General features: G+C 48.0%; 1 long non-coding RNA gene and 1 gene segment (V, D, J or C); one reads left to right on the forward strand and one right to left on the reverse strand.

Annotated features, from left to right (window-relative positions):
• Window positions 1–27,756, forward strand: part of LOC140418189 (uncharacterized) — a 127,004-nt gene that overhangs the window by 64,828 nt on the left and 34,420 nt on the right. The gene's annotated exons all lie outside the window — the stretch shown is intronic.
• Window positions 6,838–27,530, reverse strand: LOC140418185 (T-cell receptor alpha chain constant-like). The segment is given in 5 exon segments: window positions 6,838–7,958; window positions 9,279–9,389; window positions 10,507–10,572; window positions 12,726–13,031; window positions 27,351–27,530. Coding segments are annotated over 4 exon segments (579 nt in total).

Consider the following 27,756-nt stretch of genomic DNA (forward strand, 5'->3'; position numbering starts at 1 on the left):
GTGTGTGTGTGTGGCTGTGTGTGTGTGTGGCTGTGTGTGTGTGTGGCTGTGTGTGTGGCTGTGTGTGTGTGTGGCTGTGCAGGAGTGTGTGTGGCTGTGTGTGTGTGTGGCAGTGCAGGAGTGTGTGTGGCTGTGTGTTTGTGGCTGTGTGTGTGTGTGTGGCTGTGTGTGAATGTGTGGGTGTGTGTGTGTGTGTGTGTGGCTGTGTGTGTGTGTGGCTGTGTGTGTGTGTGGGGCTGTGTGTGTGTGGGGCTGTGTGTGTGTGTGGCTGTGTGTGTGTGTGGCTGTGTGTGTGTGTGGCTGTGTGTGTGTGGCTGTGTGTGTGTGGCTGTGTGTGTGTGGCTGTGTGTGTGTGTGTGGCTGTGTGTGTGTGTGGATGTGCGTGTGTATGTGTGGCTGTGTGTGTGTGTGGTTGTGTGCGTGTGTGGCTGTGTGCGTGTGAGGCTGTGTGTGCAGCTCTGTGTGTGTGTGTGTGTGGCTGTGTGTGTGTGTGGCTGTGTGTGGCTGTGTGTGTGTGTGGCTGTGTGTGTGTGTGTGGCTGTGTGTGGCTGTGTGTGTGTTCCTGTGTGTGTGTGTCCGTGTGTGTGTTCGTGTCTGAGTGTGTGTCTGAGTATGTGTCTGTGTCTATGAGTGTATGTGTTCCTGTGTGTGTGTTCGTGACTGTCTGTGTGTGTGTGTCTGTGTCTGGGTGTGTGTGTGACAGTGTGTCTGCGAGTGTGTGTGTGTCTGCGTGTGTGTGTGTGTGTCTGTGTGCGTGTGTGGCTGTGTGCGTGTGTGGCTGTGTGTGTGTGGCTGTGTGTGTCTGTGTCTCGTGTGTGTGCGAGTGCGTGGCTGGCTGTGTGTGTGTGTGTGTGTGGCTGTGTGTGTGTGTGTGTGTGTGTGTGTGAGTGTGGCAGTGTGTGTGTGGCTGTGTGTCTGGCTGTGTGTGTGTGGCTTTGTGTGTGTGTCTGTGTGTGGCTGTGTGTGTGTGTGTGTCTGTGTCTCTGTAGTGTGTGTCTGTGTCTCTGTAGTGTGGGTCCGTGTGTGTGTGTCCGTGTGTGTGTGTCCGTGTGTGTGTGTGTGTGCTTCCGTGTGTGTGCGTCCGTGTGTGTGTGTCCATGTGTGTCTGGCTTTGTGTATGTTTCTACGTGTGTGTCCGTGTTTCTGAGTGTGTGTGTGTCTGTGTTTGTGTGTGTCTGTATTTTTGGCTGTGGCTGTGTGTGTGTGTGTGTGTGGCTGTGTGTCTTGCTGTGTGTGTGTGGGGGTGTGGGGGTGTGGATGTGCGTGTGTATGTGTGGCTGTGTGTGTGTGTGGATGTGTGCGGCTGTGTGTGCAGCTCTGTGTGTGGCTGTGTGTGTGTGTGTGGCTGTGTGTGTGTGTTCCTGTGTGTGTGTTCCTGTGTGTGTGTTCCTGTGTGTGTGTGTCAGTGTGTGTGTTCGTGTCTGAGTGTGTGTCTGAGTGTGTGTCTGAGTATGTGTCGGTGTCTGTGTAGTGTGTGTGTCTGAGTGTGTGTGTCTGAGTGTGTGTTCCTGTGTGTGTGTTCGTGACTGTCTGTGTGTGTGTTCCTGTGTGTGTGTTCGTGATTGTCTGTGTGTGTGTGTCTGTCTGTGTGTGTGTGTGTCTGTCTGTGTGTGTGTGTGTCTGTGTGTCTGTGTCTGGGTGTGTCTGCGAGTGTGTGTGTGTCTGTGCGTGTGTGGCTGTGTGTGTGTGTGGCTGTGTGTGTGTGGCTGTGTGTGTGTGGCTGTGTGTGTGTGGCTGTGTGTGTGTGGCTGTGTGTGTGGCTGTGTGTGTGTGGCTGTGTGTGTGTGGGGGGTGTGGCTGTGTGTGTGTGTGTGGCTGTGTGTGTGTGGCTGTGTGTGTGTGTGTGTGGCTGTGTGTGTGGCTGTGTGTGTGTGTGTCGCTGTGTGTGTGTGTGGCTGTGTGTGTGTGTGGCTGTGTGTGTGTGTGGCTGTGTGTGTGTGCGGCTGTGTGTGTGTGTGTGGCTGTGTGTGTGTGTGTGTGTGGCTGTGTGTGTGTGTGTGGCTGTGTGTGTGTGGGTGTGTGTGTGTGTGGCTCTGTGTGTGTGTGTGTGGCTCTGTGGCTCTGTGTGTGTCTGGCTGTGTGCATGTGTGGCTGTGTGTGGCTGTGTGTGTGTGGCTGTGTCCGTGTGTGTGTTTCCATGTGTGTGTGTCCGTGTGTGTGTGTGTGTGTGTGGCTGTGTGTGTGTGTGTGGCTGTGTGTGTGTGTGGCTGTGTGTGTGTGGCTGTGCGTGTGTGTGTGGCTGTGCGTGTGTGTGTGGCTGTGCGTGTGTGTGTGGCTGTGCGTGTGTGGCTGTGTGCGTGTGTGGCTGTGTGTGTGTGTGGCTGTGTGTGTGTGTGGCTGTGTGTGTGTGTGGCTGTGTGTGTGTGTGGCTCTGTGGCTGTGTGTGTGTGTGGCTGTGGAAAGTCCAGGGGAAAGTCCAGAAGAGGGACAAGGTTGGAAGTGAGAGAGTGTCATGCTTGTGTGTGTGAGAGAGAGAGAGACAGAGTTCAGCAGAGGGAGATTGCTGACAATGCGATTGTGTGTGTGTGTGTATGTTTGTGTCTGTCTGTGATGCAGAGAGAATCCAGCAGTTGGAGATTGATGAAAGTGAGACTGTGTGTGTGTCTGTGTGTGTGTCTGTGTCTGTGTGTCTGTGTGTGTCTGTGTGTGTCTGTGTGTGTCTGTGTGTGGCTGTGTGTGTGTGTGTGGCTGTGTGTGTGTGTGTGGCTGTGTGTGTGTGTGTGGCTGTGTGTGTGTGTGTGGCTGTGTGTGTGTGTGTGTGTGTGTGTGTGTGTGGCTGTGTGTGTGTGTGTGGCTGTGTGTGTGTGTGTGTGGCTGTGTGTGTGTGTGTGGCTGTGTGTGTGTGGCGCTGTGTGTGTGTGTGTGGCTCAGTGTGTGTGTGTGTGGCTCAGTGTGTGTGTGTGTGGCTCTGTGTGTCTGTGGCTCTGTGTGTGTCTGGCTGTGTGCATGTGTGGCTGTGTGTGGCTGTGTGTGTGTGGCTGTGTCCGTGTGTGTGTTTCCATGTGTGTGTGTCCGTGTGTGTGTGTGTGGCTGTGTGTGTGTGTGTGGCTGTGTGTGTGTGTGTGGCTGTGTGTGTGTGTGGCTGTGCGTGTGTGTGTGGCTGTGCGTGTGTGTGTGGCTGTGCGTGTGTGTGTGGCTGTGTGTGTGTGTGGCTGTGTGTGTGTGTGGCTGTGTGTGTGTGTGGCTGTGTGTGTGTGTGGCTCTGTGGCTGTGTGTGTGTGTGGCTGTGGAAAGTCCAGGGGAAAGTCCAGAAGAGGGACAAGGTTGGAAGTGAGAGAGTGTCATGCTTGTGTGTGTGAGAGAGAGAGAGACAGAGTTCAGCAGAGGGAGATTGCTGACAATGCGATTGTGTGTGTGTGTATGTTTGTGTCTGTCTGTGATGCAGAGAGAATCCAGCAGTTGGAGATTGATGAAAGTGAGACTGTGTGTGTGTGTGTGTAATGCATGAAGGGTCCAGCAGATGGAGATTGCTAAAAGTGAGACTGGTTGTGTGTGTGTGCGTGTGATGCAGAGAAAGTCCAGCAGAGGGAGATTGGTGAAAGTGAGACTGTGTGTGTAATACATAAAGGGTCCAGCAGATGGAGATTGCTGAAAGTGAGACTATGTCTGTGTCTGTGTGTGTGTCTGTGTCTGTGTGTCTGTGTGTGGCCGTGTGTGTGTGTGTGTGGCCGTGTGTGTGTGTGTGTGGCCGTGTGTGTGTGTGTGCGGCTGTGTGTGTGTGTGGCTGTGGAAAGTCCAGGGGAAAGTCCAGAAGAGGGACAAGGTTGGAAGTGAGAGAGTGTCATGCTTGTGTGTGTGAGAGAGAGAGAGACAGAGTTCAGCAGAGGGAGATTGCTGACAATGCGATTGTGTGTGTGTGTATGTTTGTGTCTGTCTGTGATGCAGAGAGAATCCAGCAGATGGAGATTGATGAAAGTGAGACTGTGTGTGTGTGTGTGTGTAATGCATGAAGGGTCCAGCAGATGGAGATTGCTAAAAGTGAGACTGGTTGTGTGTGTGTGCGTGTGATGCAGAGAAAGTCCAGCAGAGGGAGATTGGTGAAAGTGAGACTGTGTGTGTAATACATAAAGGGTCCAGCAGATGGAGATTGCTGAAAGTGAGACTATGTCTGTGTGTGTGTCTGTGTGTGTGTCTGTGTGTGTGTCTGTGTCTGTCTGTGTGTCTGTCTGTGTCTGTCTGTGTGTCTGTCTGTGTCTGTCTGTGTGTGTCTGTGTCTGTCTGTGTGTGTCTGTCTGTGTGTGTCTGTCTGTCTGTGTGTCTGAACTGGCTAGACCAATGGATGCTGCCTATCCAAATTGCCCAAATTACCATTGTAGTTTTTGTGGTTAAAAATTACACCCACATGAACGGCGGTGCTTTGGAATTTGGTACATTTTGAGGTTGTACTTCCTTGCCTGGCCTGGCCGACTATCTCCTCAATTGCCTCATTCGCCAACACTAAAGGCATTCAAATGGTCATTGGATAGACATATGGGCGATAAGGGAATAGTGTAGTTGGGCTTTAAAGTGGTTTCACAGGTCGGCGCAACATCGAGGGCCGAAGGGCCTGTACTGCGCTGTAATGTTCTATGTTCTATGTTCTAGTCCCAGTGGGAAGGTTTCCTCTCCTCTATTACCAACAATTCCCATGCTTTCCTCTGATTTGGGGAGAAGGCAGTAGCGTCACGGCTAAGCTAGGGAAAGGCAATCGACAGGGGTGACCCTCTTCCCCTGAGAGCAGGGGTTCAAACCCCACCACTGAACATGTTGCATTACAAAGTCCGTCTTGGTAATGATGGCTATGAAATAATCATTGGGTACCCTTGTTGGAAACACATCTGCTTCATGAGGTGAAAGGATCAGGAGGCGGCCATTCAGCCCGTCTAACCAGCTCTGCCATTAATGTCGATTGTGACTACTGTCTACTGCCTACATAACCCTTTGCGTTATTGTTAATTAGAAATGTACCAATCTCTGCTTTAGACATGGACACTGACTGAGCTTCTGATGTCCTTTACATGAGGAAATCTTCTGCCTTGACCCGGCCTGGCCTACATGTGACCCCACACGCACAGCAATGTGGTTAACGTTTTGAGTATAAGAATTGGCAAGTCATGTTGCAGCTGTATAGAACCTTAGTTAGGCCACACTTGGAGTATAGTGTTCAATTCTGGTCGCCACACTACCAGAAGGATGTGGAGGCTTTAGAGAGGGTGCAGAAGAGATTTACCAGAATGTTGCCTGGTATGGAGGGCGTTAGCTATGAGGAGCGGTTGAATAAACTCGGTTTGTTCTCACTGGAACGAAGGAGGTTGAGGGGCGACCTGATAGAGGTCTACAAAATTATGAGGGGCATAGACAGAGTGGATAGTCAGAGGCTTTTCCCCGGGGTAGAGGTGTCAATTACTAGGGGGCATAGGTTTAAGGTGAGAGGGGCAAGGTTTCGAGTAGATGTGCGAGGCAAGTTTTTTACACAGAGGGTAGTGGGTGCCTGGAACTCGCTGCCGGAGGAGGTGGTGGAAGCAGGGACGATAGTGACATTTAAGGGGCATCTTGACAAATACATGAATAGGATGGGAATAGAGGGATACGGACCCAGGATGTGTAGAAGATTGTAGTTTAGTCGGGCAGCATGGTCGGCACGGGCTTGGAGGGCCGAAGGGCCTGTTCCTGTGCTGTACATTTCTTTGTTCTTTGTTCTTTAACTCAGAAACTGTCAGACAAGCCTCTCGGATCACGGCAAATTAGGAATAGGTAAAAATGAATAAGTGGCGCCCAAGCAACGACTCAGACATCCCAGAATAATGGAAAAACAGGAGTCAGGCTTCATAGCATCATCTAATTTCTCCGGCGCAAATGGAGGCTTTTCACCCATCGAATCGGGACAGATTCTCCAAAGGCGCGTCAACTGGGGAATTGTGCCCAGTCGTAAATCACAGCATAATCGCTGTATTGCCAATTGAGTGATGAACGATTGTCGTAACAGCGTCATTTGGTTGACTGGTATCCTCGAGGGAAGGGGTCGTTGGCCTGTCTGTGCTCTGGACACACAGAAATAAGCCTAACTCTTTACTGCCGTAAGAATCACCATTCAGTCCCTAAAGTCTCTCTACCATCTATAAGGCACAAGTCAGGGGTGTAATGGAATACTCTCCACTTGCCTGGATGAGTGCAGCTCCAACAAGACTCAATAAGCTCAACACCATCCAGGACAAAGCAGCCCGCTTGATTGCGCCCCCTTCCACGAACATTCACCCTCTCCATCACCGACGCACAGTAGCAGCCGTGTGTACCATTTGCAAGATACCATCCTGGCTGAGGTTGTTAATGAAGGCCCCACCTTCTCAATCTTACCCCTCGCCGGAAGTGTGGTGAACCTCAGGTTAAGTCACCACCAGCCAGCTCTCCCCCCTCAAAGGGTGCAGCCTATGGTCATCCAGGACTGTGGTGACTTTACTTACCTACTACAAGATGCACTCACCTAGGAACTCACCTAGGCTCCTTCGAAAGCACCTTCTAAACCCACGATCGCGAGAAGGACAAGGGCGGCAGGCACGTGGTGACTGTCTGTGCGGAGTTTGAACGTTCTCCCCATTTCTGCGTGGATTTCCTCCGGGTGCTCCGGTTTCCTCCCACAGTCCGAAGATGTGCAGGTTAGGTGGATTGGCCATCCTAAATTGACGCTTAGTGTCCAAAATTGTCCTTAGTGTTGGGTGGGGTTACTGGGTTATGGGGATAGGGTGTAGGGGTTGACCTTGGGTAGGGTGCTCTTTCCAAGAGCTGGTGCAGACCCGATGGGCCGAATGGCCTCCTTCTGCACTGTAAATTCTAAGACAAAGAAACTGAAGGCACCCTTCATTCAAGATACCAACTTTATTCAGAAGTAATAGCGATACATTTGAGAGAAAAAAATCAAGGTGAAAAATCGACACATACAATTCACGCCCAAAGTTTATCTAACATTATGATCAAAATAGCATGAAGATACTGCGTATAGTATAAACTGCTTTCAGCTGAGCTGACGGTGGGTAGTTTGAGAAATTCTGCTCGTCTTATGTGTAAAGTGAGGTGTAAAATTACAGCTTTGCACAGTGGCCGCTACCAACCATATTGTCTCCGGGCCTTCTGGTGGACACAGGGAGGGAAAGCTGTAATCTAGGTGGTAGCATGGAGCAAGAAACACCCCTTCGCTCCCACCTTACAGTGGCTGCATTGGCAGCCTGATGTGCACATTGATCGGCTCCCATTGATTCAGGCGAAGTAATGGCCGGATTTAAAAACAAAACTCCCGCCCTGCTTCAAACTGTCCCTTTCCCCCGACTTCGAATGGTAACATTAAACTCAGAGACTGATGGCAACCAACTTTCCTGGCTGTGAATCGGATATACCCCTGAGTAAGAGCGTTTGATTCAAGTCCAATTGGCTTCTTGTCAGGCAAATGCACCTTAAGGTCTTAAATCTTACAGAATACAAAAGCAATGCTTAATATAAGAGGGGAAACAACGAAAGGAACAGGGTAGGTGACACTGCCTGGATGCCCCGATGAAGAGACACGCATGGTCATCTACCCTGCAATAGGATTCTACTATCCCGAGCAAGGCGTATAGAAAAGGGAATTATATATGCCCTTGAATCTAAATTGTCGTTTGCAAAAGTGTCCTCGAATCTAATGCCAGCAGTAAGAATGCAATTGTTAGCTCTCAGCTCATAGACGCAATGTAAATGTTTATATGACACATGCCGTAGGATATAGACGCAACTGCGAGTTTCAAATCAATAACCCCATCGAATGAAGTTACTGAAAGGAGCATTTTGAAAAGTGAATTCGCCATTTCAAAGAAGCGGGGTTGACCGAATTGACGGTGAATCTGTGATCACAAATTTTCAGCATTTCGAATTCCCAGCGAAATATTTCCCACTTGAATCCATTTCATCGTGGAATCCGTCCTGGTTGCAGCGACTCGAGCAATTCGAAGAGTCTGCGTGCAAAGAACAAGTTGACATTTTAGAGTCATAACGTTGTACAGTACAGAAGGAGGCCACTCGGCCCATCACGTCCGCACGGCTATCAGGTACACATCTGTAGAAACATATAAGATTATGAAGGGAATAGATAGGATAGATGCGGGCAGGTTGTTTCCACTGGCGGGTGAAAGCAGAACTAGGGGGCATAGCCTCAAAATAAGGGGAAGTAGATTTAGGACTGAGTTTAGGAGGAACTTCTTCACCCAAAGGGTTGTGAATCTATGGAATTCCTTGCCCAGTGAAGCAGTAGAGGCTCCTTCATTAAATGTTTTTAAGATAAAGATAGTTTTTTGAAGAATAAAGGGTTATGTTGTTCGGGCCAGAAAGTGGAGCTGAGTCCACAAAAGATCAGCCATGATCTCAGTGAATGGTGGAGCAGGCTCGAGGGGCCAGATGGCCTACTCCTGCTCCTAGTTCTCATGTTCTTACGTTCTTATGTTCCAGTCCCATTTTCCAGCCTATGCTCTGGCGATTTAACCTATCTGTCCCTCGCAATATCTGTACATTTCAATCACGCCCCCCCCCCCTCCCTCAGCCCACCACTGCTCTGAGGCAAACAACCGCAGTCTATCCAGCTTCTCTTTATAGATGAAACATAGGCTTATGATCAGGAACAGGGTAGGAGATTCCTCCCCTGAGAATGCTCTGACATTCATTGAGGTCTATAGCCCAACACTTCATTCATGGTCACTCAGATCTGGCACCCCACCGAGGCCCACTCTCCCGACCTATCCCCATACCCCAGTAACCACATTGAACCTTTTGGGCACTAAGAGGCAATTTTACACGGCCAACCCACCTAACCCGCACATCTTCAGATTGTGGGAGGACACATGAGCACCCGGAGGAAAGCCACACAGACGCGGGGAGAAAGTGAAAATTCCGCACAGCCAGTCTCTCAGGTCTCTAAGGATAATAGAGCTTTCTTTAAATAAGGGGGTCGAAACTGCAGACAGTGCAGACATTGTTCAGGGCACCGTGCGTCAGGCCACAATCTTCAAATTGCTTATTGAGTCATCTGATCGGAATTGCGTTAGGATAAGCAACTGAGTGCTTAAGTCACCGATATAATGGAGGGAGCACGGTGTCAAGTTGCATACAATGGATTCCCACACCTGGTTGGTTTAGAAGAGAGAGGAAGACCATGGGAAATAGGACAAGGAGTGGGCCATTCAGCCCATCGACGCTGCTCCTCGAGAGCATGGGCAATGGACAATGCTCATTCTCCATCACAATCTCCATGTCCTGGAGCGCACTTTGATGACGGGCCTTACCTTAACATAGCCACACCCTGGCCGTCATCATGACATTGAAGGCAATGCTTTTGAAAAACAAAACTCTCAGTCCTATCACCGTCAAAGACAGGAAATTCACCCTCGATCGATCTGTAACGATGAAAGGAACAGGTAATCGACGTGGTTAAATGGATCCATCATATTGCATGTAAAAACATTTCTATACCACAAAAATTGAGCATTCTGAATTATTTAGCCACTTGGCTTTTACCTCAGCATATATCTGTTTCTCCGTCCCTTTACCCCTCCTCTCCCTTATCGATCCATACACCTCTGCATCCATCCATCCACACATCTCTGCATCTATCTATCCGTCTATCCATCTGTCTGTCTGTCTGTCTGTCTGTCTGTCTGTCTGTCTGTCTGTCTGTCTATCCGTCTGTCTGTCTGTCTGTCTGTCTGTCTGTCTGTCTGTCTGTCTGTCTGTCTGTCTGTCTGTCTGTCTGTCTGGTTGCAGCTGTATAGAATCTTAGTTAGGCCACACTTGGAGTATAGTGTTCAATTCTGGTCGCCACACTACCAGAAGGATGTGGAGGCTTTAGAGAGGGTGCAGAAGAGATTTACCAGGATGTTGACTGGTATTAGCATTAGCTAAGAGGAGAGGTTGAATAAACTTGGTTTGTTCTCACTGGAACAAAGGAGGTTGAGGGGCGACCTGATCGAGGTCTACAAAAGTATGAGGGGCATAGACAGAGTGGATAGTCAGAGACTTTTCTCCAGGGTAGAGGAGTCAATTACTAGGGGGCATTGGTTTAAGCTGCGAGGGGCAAGGTTTAGAGGAGATGTACGAGGCACGTTTTATACTCAAGAGTAGTGGGTGCCTGGAACTCGCTGCCGGAGGAGGTGGTGGAAGCAGGGACGATAGTGACATTTAAGGGGCATCTTGACAAATACATGAATAGGATGGGAATCGAGGGATACGGACCCCGGAAGTGTAGAAGATTTTAGTTTAGACGGGCAGCATGGTCGGCACGGGCTTGGAGGGCCGAAGGGCCTGTTCCTGTGCTGTGCTTTTATTTGTTTCTATCTATCTATCTGTCTCTCTCCCAGCCCCCCAGCCCCCTCTCTCTTTCGTTCTCTCTCTCTCTCCATGCCAGTATCTGTTTTCCTTTCTATCTGTTGGTCTGAATTCCTGGCCATATGTCCACTGATCGGTCTGTCTATTTGGTAGTATTTTATCTAGAAATGTTTTGAATAAAGGACTGACCAGTTTCCATGTCCATTGATTCTGTCAGATAATCATCGGGGCTCGGACAATCGCGTTTGTCTGGAACTGCAAACAAATATTTGACTTATTAATTGAAGACGTTACTTTATTGCAGCTATTTCTGTTATCAATACTACTTTGAATAACGTTTTATAATAATTTTATTATTATTTTTATTTTTTAATATAAATTTAGAGAACCCAATTATTTTTTTCCAATTACAGGGCAATTTAGCGTGGCCAATCCACCTACTCTGCACATCTTTGGGGTGTGGGGGCGAGACCCAAACAAACACAGGGGGAATGTGCAAACTCCACACGGACAGTGACCCGGGGCCGGGATCGAACCTGGGACCTCGGCGCCGTGAGGCAGCAGGATTATTATTATTAGTAAATGACGCCAAGGCATTTCTCCAGAGGAAAGGGGCTTTTCAATGTCGGGTTAGTATTTATGCCGCACCTAAATTCGGCGACAAATTGGTGGGCAGGACCTGGATGCTGCCCTGAATTCTAATCCTTATCTATTTTTTTACTATTACGATATCCCATATCTAAGGAAGGACGTGCTGGCCTTGGAAAGGGTCCAGAGGAGGTTCACAAGAATGATCCCGGGAATGAAGAACTGGTCGTATGAGGAACGTTTGAGGACTCTGGGTCTGTACTCATTGGAGTTCAGAAGGATGAGAGGGGATCTTATTGAAACGTACAAGATGCTGCGAGGCCTGGATAGAGTGGACGCGGAGAGGATGTTTCCACTTGTAGGAACAATTAGAAGCAGAGGACACCATCTCAGACTAAAGGGACGATCCTGTAAAACAGAGATGAGGAGGAATTTCTTCAGCCAGAGGGTGGCGAATCTGTGGAACTCTTTGACGCAGAAGGCTGTGGAGGCCAATTCACTGAGTGTCTTTAAGACAGAGATAGATAGGTTCTTGATTAGTAAGGGGATCAGAGGTTGTGGGGAGAAGGCAGGAGAATGGGGTGAGAAAATATCAGCCATGATTGAATGGCGGAGCAGACTCGATGGGCCGTGTGGCCTAATTCTGCTCCTATGTCTTATGGTCTATGGTCTTAATGCATTTACGGGATGTGTGTGTCACTGGATAGGCCAACATGTATTGCCCATCGCTGATAACCCCTTGAGAAGGTAGTGGTAAGTTGCCTTCTCAACCAGTTGCAGACCATGTGGTGCTGATTCACCCACAGTGCTGTGGGGAGGGAGCTAGCTGATCTTGCCCCAACGACAGTGAACGACCGATATAGTTCCAAGCCAGGATGGTATGTGGCTTGTAGGGGAACCTCCAAGTGGTGGTCTTCCCAGGTATTTATCCCATGTCTTTCTGGATGGTATTGTTCGTGCATTCGAGAAATGCTGCCGAAGGAGCCTTGTTGAGTTCATGCAGTGGGCGTTTTAGTAATAGTAAAAAGTAAAGTCGCTATAGTCCCAGGTGACCATTGACCGTTTTCCCCTTTGAGGGGGAGAGCTGACTGGTGGTAATTTAACCTGAGCATCATCACACCTTGGACGAGGGGCAAGGTTGAGAAGGCGCGGCCTTCGTGAATAACATCTTGTAGACAGTCCACATGGTTGCCATTGTTTGTTGGTGATGGAGGGATTGAGTATTTGTGTGAGAGCTGCCAATCAAGCGGGCTACTTTCTCCTGGATGGTGTCAAGCTTGTTCATTCTTGTTAGAGAGTCACTCAGATACATAGAAGATAGGAGGAGGCCTTTTGGCCCTTCGAGCCTGCACCACCATTCGTCACGATCATGGCTGATCGTCCAACTCAATAGCCTAATCCTGCTTTCTCCCCATAGCCTTTGATTAATTTCTCCCCAAGTGCTATATCCAGTTGCCTCTTGAATATATTCAATGTTTTAGCATCAGTGACTTCCTGTGGTAATGAATTCCACAGGCTCAACAGTCTTTGTGTGAAGAAATGTCTCCTTATCTCTGTCCGAAATGGTTTACCCTGAATCCTCAGACTGCGACCCCCGGTTCTGGACTCACCCGTGCAGGTTCGGGAGAATATTCACCACCCTCCTGACTTGTGCCTTGTCGATTGCGGACAGGCTTTGGGGAGTCAGGAGGTGAGAGACTCGCTGCAGTCGCCCCACCCTCTGACCTGCTTTGGGGGCCATTAGGTGACGAGTTCAATTTCTGGTCAATATCAATGGCGGAGACATGCAATTTCTTCTGAACATTAACATCGTCACTTACCAACTCTAGGTACCCACGTGAGATTTCCGGAGTAAACGTTCTCCTCGTGTATCGCCTTGCACGCGATGTTCACCGATTCCCCGGTCTGGGGGAAAGTCAAGAAGCCAGAGTTCTTGTAATCCCCATTGTTCGATAGGGTAGTTGGTCTTGTCACATTTTTCTCCACGTCGGTCCCGGTCCCCATTAACAGGTTGATATTCTTGGGGGAGAAGTCTGAAGCCAAGCACACTGCAGCCGTGTTGCCCTCAATGTTTGCAGTCGGCGGGTAAAAGATGCTGAGCTTCGGTCCTTGAGTGCCTGCTTTATCTGAAAATTCAAGAATTGAAAAGAAAGTGAGCAGAATCCGACAATGTGACATCCTCCAGTCTGCAGGGCATCACACGGCATTTTTCCCCCCCAATTAAGGGGCAATTTAGCGTGGCCAATCCGCCTACCCTGCACATCCACCCTGACCTTCCCGTTGCTTGCCATTTTAACACAAGACCCTGCTCCCATGCCCACATGTCTGTTCTCGGCCTGCTGCAATGTTCCAGTGAAACGTCCGGTTCGGCGCCCCCAGCCTCCGCACGGGGCTAAATCGCTGGCTTTGAAAGCAGACCAAGGCAGGCCAGCAGCGCGGGTTCAATTCCCGTACCAGCCTCCCCGAACAGGCGCCGGAATGTGGCGACTAGGGGCTTTTCGCAGTGACTTCATTTGAAGCCTACTTGTGACGATGAGCGATTTTCATTTCGTTTCATTTCAGCACCGAATTCCACAACTTCAGGTGATCAGCTCGGCCCCACCTCGGCCCATTTCTGTTCATCCCATTTCATTTCAACTGTCTTTTTACCATTTCTTTCTTGTCCCCCCCCCCCCCCCAATCTTATAATAATAATCATTTATTGTCACAAGTATGAAGTTACTGTGAAAAGCCCCTCGTCGCCACATTCCGGTGCCTGTTCGGGGAGGCCGGTATGGGAATTGAACTCGGGTAGAAATCTTCTATTCAGCCAATTCTCTGCAATATTTGTTTGCTGGAGCAGTCACTAATTCTGGGGTAGCTCTGCATATATTTAGTAAATGCTGAAACGAATCCTGCGAGGTGTAGAAGCTTTTCAGCTGCAGGTGACAGTCATTGACTTATCTGTCTCCAATAAAGACAAGATGGTGCTTTTGGACAATCCAACATTCTATCAACGTGAAGTATGTCTAAGCCCAGTTTGGCCCCTCTATACCTGCTACCCTCGGACAATATAGATGTATTTATTCATTCAAGAGATGCGTGCGATTTCTTTGCCCATCCCAATTGCTCTTAAACGGACATCCTTGCTAGGCCATGTGGGAGGGGTGCGGCAGTTTAGAGTTACATGTCGGCCAGGCCAGGGACAGCAGAGTACCTTCCCGAAAGGGCCAAATGGATTTTCGCGGCAATCGTTTCAAAGAACAAAGAAAAGTACAGCACAGGAACAGGCCCTTCGGCCCTCCAAGCCTGTGCCGACCATGCTGCCCGACTAAACTACAATCTTCTACACTTCCTGGGTCCGTATCCCTCTATTCCCATCCTATTCATGTATTTGTCAAGATGCCCCTTAAACGTCACTATCGTCCCTGCTTCCACCACCTCCTCCGGCAGCGAGTTCCAGGCACCCACTACCCTCTGTGTAAAAAAAACTTGCCTCGTACATCTCCTCTAAACCTTTCCCCTCGCATCTTAAACCTGTGCCTCCTAGTAATTGACCCCTCTACCCTGGGAAAAGGCCTCTGACTATCCACTCTGCCTATGCCCCTCATAGTTTTCTCGACCTCTATCAGGCCGCACCTCACGGTCGTTCCAGTGAGAACAAACCGAGTTTATTCAACCTCATAGCTAAAGTTTCTTTCAGACTTTCCATTCTAGACGTTTGTTGAATTCAAATTTCGTCGTGGGATTCGAAGCCTGGCCCCCAGTGCATTACCCTGGGTCTCTGAATTGCTAAAACCAGACAATACCACTACGCGACCACCTGAGCCGCGACCAGTGAACATCAGAGCAAGAGTAGAGCTTACAGTCCATCTAACCGGCTCCGTCATTCAATTAGACCATGCCTGATCATTCCCCTCAATGGCACTTTTCCACACTTCCCCATATCCCTTGATATCATTGGACTCCAGAAATCTATTGATTTATATCTCCATTACTGAGACGCCACGGGCTGCTGGGGTACAGTATTCCAAAGATTCACCACCCTCTGCGTGAAGAACCCCGTCCTCATCTCAAGTCTTCAATGGTCTACCCCTGATTCTGAGACTGTGTCCACTGGTTCTAATCTCTCAAGCCCGGGGAAACATCCAATCTACACCTTCCCTGTTGCGCCCTCGAAGAATTGTGCAGGTTGAAATTGGATCACCTCTCGTTCCTCGTAACTTTACTGACTAGAAGCCCATTCTCCTCAATCCCTTCTCCTAAAATTAACTCAGCATCTCTAACATTAGTCTGGTGACCATCGGTTGAGCTCCCTGCCAGGCAAGATTGACAATGGTCGACTTAAACCCCTCTCCCTTACTAGAAATACATACAAATACATGGTTTGCGTCTGTGTGTGTGTGCATGTGTATGCCTGCATGTGTGCTTTTGTCTTAGGACAGGACATTATCGTATTTTGTGTGAGCACTAGGTACAAATTGAAAACTTTAAAAGTTTCACAGTGTTCCACAGTGAGTTTTGACCCAACGCCAAATATTAGCTTGTTGGTATCGCAGGCAACAGAATGCTACCCAGATCTTATAAATCCCATTGTCCGCGTGGAGTTTGCACATTCTCCCCGTGTTTGCGTGGGTTTCGCCCCCACAACCCAAAGATGTGCTGGCTAGGTGGATTGGCCATACTAAATTGCCCCTTAATTGGAAAAAATGAATTGGGTACACTAAATTTATAAAAAATTAAAAAATAAGTGTAAATCCTCCAATGTCGGCTGAAATGCAAACGCTTATTGATACATACATAGATACATAGAATATAGGAGCAGGAGGAGGCCTTTCGTCCCTTCGAGCCTGCTCCGCCATTCATCACGATCATTGCTGATCATCCAACTCAATAGCCTAATCTTGCTGTCTCCCCATAGCCTTTGATCCCATTCTCCCCAAGTGCTATATCCAGCCGCTTCGTGAATATATCGCTAGGCGTTGTTATGCTGCCTTGAGTGCGCTCTGTGAATTCTGATTGATTGCATACCCTGACCACACTCCTAAAATCAATATAACTCCTCTATCACATTCATTCTCTTTGGACTTTTGCTCTTTTGAGCAGATGGCCACGCGGGGAAGACGCGGGAAAGGCATTAAAATGCCATTTTAGGGTTAGCCCTGCAGCCTCACGGCGCCGAGGTCCCAGGTTCGATCCCGGCTCGGGGTCACTGTCCGTGTGGAGTTTGCACATTCTCCCCGTGTTTGCGTGGGTTTCGCCCCCACAACCCAAAGATGTGCAGGGGAGGTGGATTGGCCACGCTAAATTGCCCCTTAATTGTAAAAAAAATGAATTGGTCGCACAAAATTTCTTTTTAAAATGCCATTTTAACCTAATTCGGGGGTAGCTCTGCATATATTTAGTTAATGCTAAAATGAACCCTACAAGATTAAAATCCCATCACAGCTAGCTGGTGGAAGTTAAATCCCCCATTAAAGTTCTCCATTTGCACATAGAAGTAACCAACTGCTCGGGAAGTATTTGATGTCAACAAGATTTCGATATGTGCGTTTGACATGTTATAGGTCTTTTGCATAGGTGTGTGTGTCTGTGTGTGTGTGTTTTATATTAACGCACTTGTGCGCGTGTGTTTCTGTGTGTGTCTGTCTGCGCGTACGTGCCTGCATGTGTGTTTTCTGTGTGCGTTTGTTTGCTTGCGTCTGTCTGTGTGTGTGTGTGTATGACCCTGTGTGTGTGTGTCTGTGAATGAGTAAAGGGTGTGCAGGGAAGTGATGTGCAACACAGGGCTGTTAGATTTAAAAGAGGTGAATGTGGTGAATCTGAAGGGTACGTTTGTGTCGAGCTGAATCAACAGTTAATCGGGGCCGATTTCCAAAGGGGAGTTTCACATCTTCATATCATCCGGCCTTTCAGAGCCCGTCCCACTGCTGAACCACCAAGCTTCACCTCCCAGACACAGTGTGACTACTTATGCATTGAGAGTTGGATTCTACCCACTTAAAGCTCATCCTCCAAATGAAAAGCCTCCCCCATTATTTCTCATAAGCTCTCTGCTCACTTGCAATTTGTCAAGACACCGTCGAGAGAAAGCAGAAATCGACATGGCAGAGCCTGAAGGAAACCTCAGATTGTACTCACTTGGCAAAACTGTCACGTGGCTTCCTCTGCCAAACGTGAGCTTTAAAGTACGGTCATAGTAATTAGCACAGTGCTAAGAGCACAGGCATAAACCTCCCATTGGACTGGATATGCCGACGCCACTTAATACAGGGTAAAACATTATGCACCTGCAGAACTTCTAACCCCAAACCGCCATTGGCCATCTCTGAACAATGGACATGTTTTCATTGGCCATCTCTGAACAATGGACATGTTTTCATTGGCCATCTCTGAACAATGGACATGTTTTCATTGGCCATCTCTGAACAATGGACATGTTTTCATTGGCCATCTCTGAACAATGGACATGTTTTCATTGGCCATCTCTGAACAATGGACATGTTTTCATTGGCCATCTCTGAACAATGGACATGTTTTACAGACAGCTTGGAATAACAGCTGGAGCACATGGACTTCAGCGGGTTCAAGAAAGGGGCTCACTACTCCTTTCTCAAGGGCAACTAGGGATGACCAACACATCCTGGCCTAGCCAGCTGTAGCCACATCCCACGGAAGAACAAAGCCAGGACGCCTCAGTCACTTATGCTCCAACCAGATCCTAACTGACGACTTTCGATGACTTACTGGGTTGCACAGTGACCTTGGTGCCGCTGCCAAAGCGGAGTTTCCAAGTTGCTGCAGTAGCACATCTGTACATTCTGTGTCAGAAACAGGCCCAACCACAGGAGCAGAAATAGTTTATTTCTGTGTGTTTCCCTAGTTTGAGCTTTGAGTATAATGTGACATTCAACTTGCTTCAATGGACAGGGCATGTTATCTCCAGAAAGAAATATAACCCCCGCCCCCCCCCACTAAATTCAATTCCATTTGCCTCGCTCTATTTGAAACGCACGAGAATTGGACAAAGAGTCTGTAATTGATCGCCTTCCCTTCCTCCCTGCCAGATGTTTCTATCGGCTATTGAGTTGGATGATCAGCAATGACCATAATGGATGGCGGAGCAGGTTAGAAGGGCCATCTCCTGCTCCTATTTTCTCTGTATATTGTGGCCCAGAGGGAATTTTTGATAGGTCATTGGCCTTTTAGAGTGGTGTCTCACTTTTGGAGACGTCAGGAGGGGGAGGTGGGCAGTCCTTTCCACACCCTAACTACTCTGAGTAAAGAACCTACCTCGGACATCCCTCCTATATCTCCCACCCTGAATCTTATAGTTATGTCCCCTTATAACAGCTACATCCACCCGAGGAAATAGTCTCTGAACATCCACTCTATCTATCCCCCTCATCTTATAAACCTCTATTAAGTCGCCTCTCATCCTCCTCCGCTCCAAAGAGAAAAGCCCTAGCTCCCTCAACCTTTCCTCATAAGACCTATCCTGCAAACCAGGCAGCATCCTGGTAAATCTCCCTTTCCAATGCTTCCACATCCTTCCTATAGTGAGGTGACCAGAACTGCACACAATACTCCAAATGTGATCGAACCAAGGTCTTGTACAGTTGCAGCATAACCTCACGGCTCTTAACCTCAAGCCCCCTGTTAATAAACGCTAACACACTATAGGCCTTCTTCACGGCTCTCTCCACTTGAGTGGCAACCTTCAGAGATCTGTGGACATGAACCCCAAGATCTCTCTGTTCCTCCTGGTGGGACTTCCAGTCCGTGAATAAATGTGGGATTGAAAGCTGCTCTCAAACTGGTCGCCGAGCAGCAATCATGGATTGGTGTCAAGATCTATTTGTTGCACTAGTGCCCTTTCTAGAAGGAAATCTGCCATCCCTACCTGGCAATTAGACAAACAAGAACAAAAAACAAAGAATAAAGAAAAGTCCAGCACAGGAACAGGCCCTTCGGCCCTCCAAGCCCGTGCCGACCATGCTGCCCGTCTAAACTACAATCTTCTACACTTCCTGGGTCCGTATCCCTCTATTCCCATCCTATTCATGTTTTTGTCAAGGTGCCCCTTAAACGTCACTATCGTCCCTGCTTCCACCACCTCCTCCGGCAGCGAGTTCCAGGCACCCACTACCCTCTGTGTAAAAAAACTTGCCTCGTACATCTCCTCTAAACCTTGCCCCTCGCACCTTAAACCTCTTCCCCCTAGTAATTGACCCCTCTACCCTGGGGGAAAAGCCTCTGACTCTCCATTCTGTCTATGTCCCTCATAATTTTGTAGACCTCTATCAGGTCGCCCCTCAACCTCCATCGGTTCCAGTGCGAACAAACCGAGTTTATTCAACCGCTCCTCATAGCTAATACCCTCCATAGCAGGCAACATCCTGGTAAATCTCTTCTGCACCCTCTCTAAAGCCTCCACAACCTTCTGGTAGTGTGGCGACCAGAATTGAACACTATACTCCAAGTGTGGCCTAACTAAGGTTCTATACAGCTGCAACATGACTTGCCAATTCTTATACTCAATGCCCCGGCCAATGAAGGCAAGCATGCCGTCTGCCTTCTTGACTACTTTCTCCACCTGCGTTGCCCCTTTCAGTGACCTGTGGACCTGTACACCTAGATCTGTCAGTACCCTTGAGGGTTCTACCATTCACTGTATATTGAAACTTGAAACTTCACAGAATACACGTACTGCAAAATAGAATTTGATTACATTGATGGCCGGCACAGGCTTGTGCCACAGGGTCTCGTTCCTTGCAGCAAAATTCTATGAGCTTCGCCAGTGATGTGCACCTCCCACGTATGAATAAAACAAGGAAGCTATAGTTATTCAAGCTCTCAAAAATAGATTTTGCAGGTATACTGGAAGAAGGACTTTTCACATCATTTGTTTCAATCAGATCCACATTGAAACCATTAAGATACTTACTGGGCCCCACAGTTAGCTTCGTCCCACTGCCAAAGGTCAGCTTGTCGGTGCTCCAGTCTACACAGTGCTACCAGCTGTTACAAAATACTTGCACCACATGAAGTCTGACTCAAACTGACTCTTGTTTTGGAGTATATTTTGACATTCCATTTGCTCGCATAGCCTGGTCAGCATACCGCCAGTAGCACAGGTAACAGTATATATCCACCATTAAAATTCCTTAACTTTGTTTCTCACTGTTTCCTTGGGGGACGATAGCGTAGCGCTACTGCCACAGGATAGGCATTCCAGAGAGTGCCGCTCATGCCCTGGGGGAATGGGTTCAAATCCCATCATGGCTGTTAGTGGCATTTTAATTCCATAAGTAAAAGTGGGATTGTCAGATAGTCTCAGGAATGGTGACTGAGCAACAAGCATGGCTGACTGTGACGACCGATTTGCTTCAGAATGCCCTTTCGAGAAGGAAATCTACCATCGCTACCTGGTCTGGACTAGAAGTGACTCCAGAGCCACAGTAATGGGATTGACTTCAAACTGAACTCTGTAATGTCTGAACAAGCCGGGCAATCAGGGACGGACAACAGAATTCTACTCTTGCCAGCGACGTTTAGCCCATGAGAAATAAATAAGAGACGTGGAAATTCAACGGATAGTATTTAATTTGTTAACTCTGCTTTCTCTCCCTACAGATGCTGCCAGACCTGCTGAGGTGTCCAGCGCCCTCACTTCTTATATCATATCTCTGTTTGATTTATGATAGGAAGGGTTTGAGAGAGATTTTTCTGTTTAGGTGAATCAAGAGCTACTCAGGATCACTTTACAAAGTGGAGTTTCAACACCTCAACAGAATAATATATAATTCTGCCCTTCAGTCCCCGTCACATTGTGGGTGCCAAGACATTCTGCTGACACCAACCTGCCTAACGAAGCATTGAGAGCTGAGTTGGATACATATGTGTGTAGAATTCACCTCCAGGATGTGGGCCTCTCCGGCTGGGCCTGCATTTATAGCCGATGCCCATTCCAGAGGACATTGGAGAGTCAGCCATGTTGCTGTGGGGCTGGGGTCACAGTTAGGCCAGACCAGATAAGACCAGCAGATTTCCTCCCCTAAAGGGACATGAAAGGAACAGCTGGGTTTTTACAATTGACGTGAATCGACTTTTAATTTCAGATGATTGATGAATTGAAACTTCATTATTTCCGCTGTCGGATTTGAACCGAGGTCTCTACAACACTAATCCAGTGTGCAAATCCTCTCCCATCTATCTTATTAAAGCTGATCCTACACATTTAATGCCTTCATTTTCTTTCACTCAATACTTTGGCTCTCCGCCCACTTGCTAGGCTCCAGGCACATAGAACAAAACAAAGAAAAGCTACATGAAACGGAATGAAGAAAACCTCAGATTGCACTCACCCGGTACAACTGTCACTCGAGTGCCGCCGCCAAACTTCAGCGGGTCTCGATATAGCACAGTGCAACTGACACAGACATAAACCTCCCATTGGAGTGGAGATGCAGACGCCATTTAATCCATTGCAAAGCACACTCACTAAATCTTGAGCATCTCAATGTATTCAGTTCACACTAAGCTAAGACCTTGAGGTGCCTGTTTTCATTTCAACTCCAAAATCCGTGAATAATTCACCTGCATCTCATAACGAGTGGATCCCATAACTAGGATCTTTGGGCCCAGTGACCACCTTTTGTGGTCAAAGACTTTATGATGTGCAGAACTTCTAACCCCAAGGAGCCAATGGCCATGTATGAACAGTGGAAATATTTGCAGGCAGTTTGGAATGGTCCTTAGAGCACATGATTTCAAAGGATTCAAGAGGCTACTCACTATCATCTTCACAAAGGCAATTAACGATGGTAAATAGCTATGGACAGAGGCTGGTTCGACTCGGGTTAACCCCCTTAGCACAGAGAATTCTGAGGGGGTGGAACGGCTGGAGGTTAACAAAATTAGGAAGCATATGGATAGGGTTGATAGGAAGTAATGTTTCCCTTTAGTTGACGGGTCACAAAGCAGGGGCTGTAGATTTTAGGTCACGGACAGTACATTTAGAGGGGGGAGTTTGAGGGAAAGCTCTTCTACCCAGAGAGTGCTGGGAATCTTCAACGCACTGCCAGAAAGGGTGGTAGAGGCAGGGATTCTCACAACATTTAGATGAACACTTGAAACGTCATAGAACACCAGGCCACAGGCCAAGTGCTGGGAAAATAGAATTTGAATACATTGATGGCCGGGCCAGACCTGATGGGCCCCAAGGGTCCCGTTTCTTGCTGTAAAATGCTATGACTCTAGCCAGCGATGTTCGCCTCCGAAATATGAATACAACAAGGAAGCTATAGTTATCTATGCTCTGAACAAATATATTTTGCAGGTATATTGGAACAAGGACTTTTCGTATCTTTTGTTCTAATCAGATCCAAATTGAATCCATTAAGACACTTACTGGGCCCCACAGTTAGCTTTGTTCCACCGCCGAAGGTCAGCTTGAGGGTTCTCCAGTCTACACAGTGCTACCAGCTGTTACAAAATTACTTCCACCACATGAAGCGTATCACAAACTGCCTCCCTTTTTGGAGCATATTTTGACATTCTATTTGACTGCACAGGTAACGGTATGTCGGGGCTGGTTTAGCACAGGGCTAATTCGCTGGCTTTGCATGCAGACCAAGGCAGGCCAGCAGCACGGTTCAATTCCCATACCGGCGTCCCCGAACAGGTGCCGGAATGTGGCGACTAGGGGCTTTCCACAGGAACTTCATTTGAAGCCTGCTTGTGACAATAAGCGATTTTCAATTTTCATATCCTCTGTTAAAATTCCTTATCTTTGTTACAATGGATATATATATATATGCATATAATGCATCTCCAGGATGTGGGCCACTCTAGCTGGGCATTTATAGCCGATACCCATTCCAGACCCACCTTACCGTGGGTCTGGAGTCACATGTAGGCCAGGCCAGATGTGGCCGGTGGATTTCCTCCCCGAAAGGGACATTGAGGGACTCGCTGGGTTTGTCCGAGAATTGACATCATTCGACTTTTCATTTCAGCATATTGTTGAATTGAAATTGTATCATTTCCCACAGTGGAATTTGAACCGGGCTCACTCCACCAGTCCTCCCCCATCTATCCTACGACAGCTGATCCTGTAGATTTAATGCCTTCATTACCTGAGTGTAATCCCACCAAGGCATCTGGTGAAGATAGAATTCAATGAAATTCTGCAATTAAATGTCTTTTGATGACCATGAAACAATCTTCCATTGTACGCCTGTGAGTCCGGAGTCATATAAGACCATAAGGCATAGGGGCAGAATTAGGCCGCTCGGCCCATCGAGTCTGCTCCGCCATTCACTCATGGCTGATATTTTCTCATCCCCATTCTCCTGCCTTCTCTCCATAACCCCTGATCCCCTTATTTATCAAGAACCTATCTATCTCTGTCTTAAAGACACTCAGTGATTTGGCCTCCACAGCCATCTGCGGCAAAGAGCTCCACAGATTCACCGCCCTCTGGCTGAAGAAATTCCTCCTCATCTCTGTTTTAAAGGATCGTCCCTTTAGTCTGAGATGGTGTCCTCTGCTTCTAGTTTTTCCTACAAGTGGAAACATCCTCTCCGCGTCCACTCTATCCAGGCCTCGCAGTATCCTGTAAGTTTCAATAAGATCCCCCTCATCCTTCTAAACTCCAACGAGTACAGACCCAGAGTCCTCATACGTTCCTCATACGACAAGTTCTTCATTCGAGGAAGGAGCTTTAGGAGCTACACTATGCACTGGCTGAAACAATTCCTCCTCATCTCTGTTTTAAAGGATCATCCCTTTAATCTGAGATGGTGTCCTCTGGTCATACATGTAGGCCACACAGGGTTAGGGTGGAAACAAAATTAATAAACCAGACTGGTGTTTACGACAACCGTTTCATGGTAAACTTTTAATTTCATGGTGGAATTTGAAACCAAGTTATGTGGATCTTTGCATTACTAGTGCGAGTTTCAACCATCGGCCATTGCAAGACTATTTGAGGGGTGAGCAGATTTTTATAGGTGTCCCTTCCCGATTTGAGTTTCCCACTGGCGCCAAACCTAACTTGAAAAGGATCATAAAAGCACAATTCCCCAGACATAAATCTCCTACTGCGATAGTTGACTCAGATTTCACCTCATAGTGATGGCATAGTGTGATGGAAGAGAGCACTAATTCCGATACGGCCTTGTATTGTGAGCCCACTATAGACCACAAGGCGTAAATCATTCCCCCCCCCCCGCCCGAAGTTCGCAGTTTCTGCCTCAGCTGCTCCAACACAGGGAAGATGGGCTGAGTGGTCTCTTGGGACGGTCTAAGCGTCAATGAACTTGAAGAAGACTGTCTAAGCCAAGGCTTCCAGTGGTTTTCTGTCCCCCTCTCCCCTACTACAAATATATTTTAGCACAGTGGGCTCAGTAGGTGGCTTGTAATGCAGAACAAGGCAGTAGCGTAGGTTCAATTCCCGTACCAGCCTCCCCGAACAAGCGCAAGAATGTGGCGACTAGGGGCTTTTCACAGTAATTTCATTGAAGCCTACTTGTGACAATAAGCTATTATTATTATTATTTTGCAGCTGTATGTGAACAGAACGTTTTCGTATGTTTTGTTCTGAACACAACCACATTGAAAACATGAAAATACTTACTTGGTTCCACAGTTAGTTGGGTCCCACTGCCAAAGATCAGCTTGACACACAGTGCTACCAGCTGTCACAAAATCGCAGCCAACCTCATGAACTGTAATACATATTTCCTCTCCTTCTGGAGTATACTTTGCATTCTATTTGCTTTCACAGCCTGGACAGGTTAAATCCATTTTCCATTCAAATTCATTACCTTTGCTTTTCGCTGGGAGACGGCTGCAGGGTGGTAATGCAACCGGATTGGGAATGCAGAGAGCAGAGAACGCTGCTCATGCCCTGTGGGAATGGGTTTCTCGACATGCATTCAATAAATCATAGATTATCATAGAATTTACAGTGCCGAAGGAGGCCATTCGGCCCATCGAGTCTGCACCGGCTCTTGGAAAGAGCACCCTACTTAAGGCCAACATCTCCACCCTATCCCCATAACCCAGTAACCCCACCCAACACTAAGGGCAATTTTGGACACGAAGGGCAATTTATCACGGCCAATCCACCTCACCTGCACATCTCTACAAAGGTGGGATTGAAAGGTGGTCCCGATAGTGTTGAATGAGCAGCAATCGGGGATTGTTGTGAAAACCTATTTGCTTCACTAATGCCCTTTGGAAATCTGCCATTGCTACCTTGTCTGGACTAAACGTGACCCCAGAGCCAGAGTAATCGGATTGAGTCCAAACTGAACTCTGCAATGGCTTCCCACGCCTGGAATTCGGGAATGGGCAGCTGAGTCTGAGCTTGCCAGAGAAGTTGAATCCCCGAGAAAAAAAGAACAGACATACAATTAAACGGATAGTATTTCATTTGTTAACTCTGCTTTCTTTCCTTGCAGCTGAGGGGTGTTTCCATCAGCCTCGGTTCTTATATCATATTTCTGATTGATTTACAAGAGGGAAACAGACGTTGAGTTTGAAATATGCTCTATGTTTAGCTGACTCGACTGCTACTCCAGATTACGGTAGCACAGTGGTTAGCACAAATGCTTCACAGCTCCAGAGTCCCAGGTTCGATTCCGGCTTGGGTCACTGTCTGTGCGGAGTCTGCACATTCTCCCCGTGTGTGCGTGGGTTTCCTCCGGGTGCTCCGGTTTCCTCCCACAGTCCAAAGATGTGCAGGTCAGGTGGATTGGCCATGCTAAATTGCCCCTTAGTGTCCAAAATTGCCCTTAGTTGTTGGGAGGGGTTATGGGAATAGGGTGGAGGTATGGGCTTGGGTCGGCTGTTCTTTGCAAGAGCTGGTGCAGACTCAATGGGCCAAATGGCCTCCTTCTGCACTGTAAATTCTATGAAACTTTCCAAAAGGGAGTTTCATATCTTCATCATAATAATATAATTCTACCCTCCAGTCCCTGCCACGTTGTTTTTTCCTTAATTTAGAGTACCCAATTCTTTTTTCGAAGTAAAGGGAAATTTAGTGTGGCCAATTTACCAGCCCTGCACATCTTTGGGTTGTGGGGGCGAGACCCACGCAGACACGGGGAGAATGTGCAAACTCCACAGGGACAGTGACCCGGTGCCGGGGTTGAACCTGGGTCCTCCGTGCCATGAGGCAGCATTGCTAACCACTGCGCCACCCTCCTGCCCGGTCCCTGTCACATTATTGATGCCCAGAATTCTCCTGACTCCAACCTCTCTAAGCATTGGAAGCCGAGTTGGATATAAGTATTTTTTATTCATTTTCGAGATGTGGGTGCGGCTGCCTTGGTCTGCATTTCTTGCTGAAACCACATTCAAGGGGGCACTTTGATAGTTGGCCATGTTGGTGCCTGCCCGGATTCACATGCCTCCAGGTAAATGCAATGTCGGCATTCATAGCGAGGGGATTCGAGTACAGGAGCAGGGATACCTTGCTGCAATTGTACAGGGCCTTGGTGAGGCCACACCTGGAGTATTGTGAGCAGTTTCGGTCTCCTTATCTGAGGAAGGATGTTCTTGCTCGAGAGGGAGAGCAGCGAAGGTTTACCAGACTGATTCCTGGGATGGCGGGACTGACGTACGAGGCGAGCTAGAATCAGTTTGGATTGTATTCACTGTTCAGAAGAATGAGGGGGGGATCTCATAAAAACCTCTCAAATCCTTACAGGATTGGACAGGGTGGATGCAGGAAGGATGTTCCCGATGGTGGGTGCTTCCAATACAAGAGTCGCAGTCTGAGGATGCGGGCGAGGTCATCTCACCTCTTGGCAAGGCTTGGGCAGAGCTCGTTAACCAGCTTCTTGAAGCTTACTGTCTTGGAGGAAAGCCTCCACTTGTATTGCACCCACTGCCTTGCCCCCCCCCCCCCCCGCCCCCGCCCCCCCCCCCCCCCCCCGCCCATTCCATAGCATCAACAAGAAAACAACATGAAATAGGAGGGGGCAGAAGTCTCAGTCCTAATTATTTGGTACAATCGACACAGATGTGCTTCTGCCCTTGGGAAGCGTGCTGGTATAGTCATAATGCCCTGGACTGCAACAACTACCCAGTCAACAACCTTCCATTGGAGCAGCTCATGCAGATCTCTACTTGTTAGACGGCGGATAAGCTCTAACATTCACTGATCGGGGTCGGGAGCAATCCTCTAGACAACGATCACAGCAAACCAATTCCAAAGACGAGCAAACATGGTTCACCTGAAGTTAAAAGTAACTGTCTTACCTATCCTAATAACAACGGGTCGACTGGCCTCCTTCAGAGTATTGACTGGCTGCACATGGGCAGGATCTCTTTCACTAATTTGTCAGTGCTGCTGTTTTAGATTGTGAAATGTTTTGCACCTATATCAGGAAATTGCATTGCTACTGTTCTTCGCAATAGGAAGTACAAATTGAAGGCATTCAAAGACTTACTGGGTTCCACGGTGAGTGTTGTTCCACTGCCAAAGATAAGCTTCTGATATGTATTTAACACAGCGATAACAGGTGCTACAAGAATAAGCCCAACCATAGCAAGGGGGCTCTAAGAGTTTTCTAAAACCAGATTAGGTTACTTCCAGGCAACAATGGAACTGCTTCTATTCCAGGAGCCGCTCCCATCTGCAAACTGGCGTGCGTTTGGGAGGATTCTGTAAGTTGACACGCTTAACCTGTTTGGCCGCATTATCAATGTTTAGCACAGGGCTAAATCCTTCCCTACATTACCATGTGATATACACCAGCATCAGTTTACAAACAAGTGAGCAATTGACCATGAAGCAAGATGGCCCATTCTCAGAACGTCACGGGAGCTCAGTAGATTCTAAAATGTGTACATTGC

This window comes from Scyliorhinus torazame, chromosome 5 (assembly GCF_047496885.1).
Source record: "Scyliorhinus torazame isolate Kashiwa2021f chromosome 5, sScyTor2.1, whole genome shotgun sequence".
NCBI classification, from domain to species: Eukaryota; Metazoa; Chordata; class Chondrichthyes; order Carcharhiniformes; family Scyliorhinidae; genus Scyliorhinus; species Scyliorhinus torazame.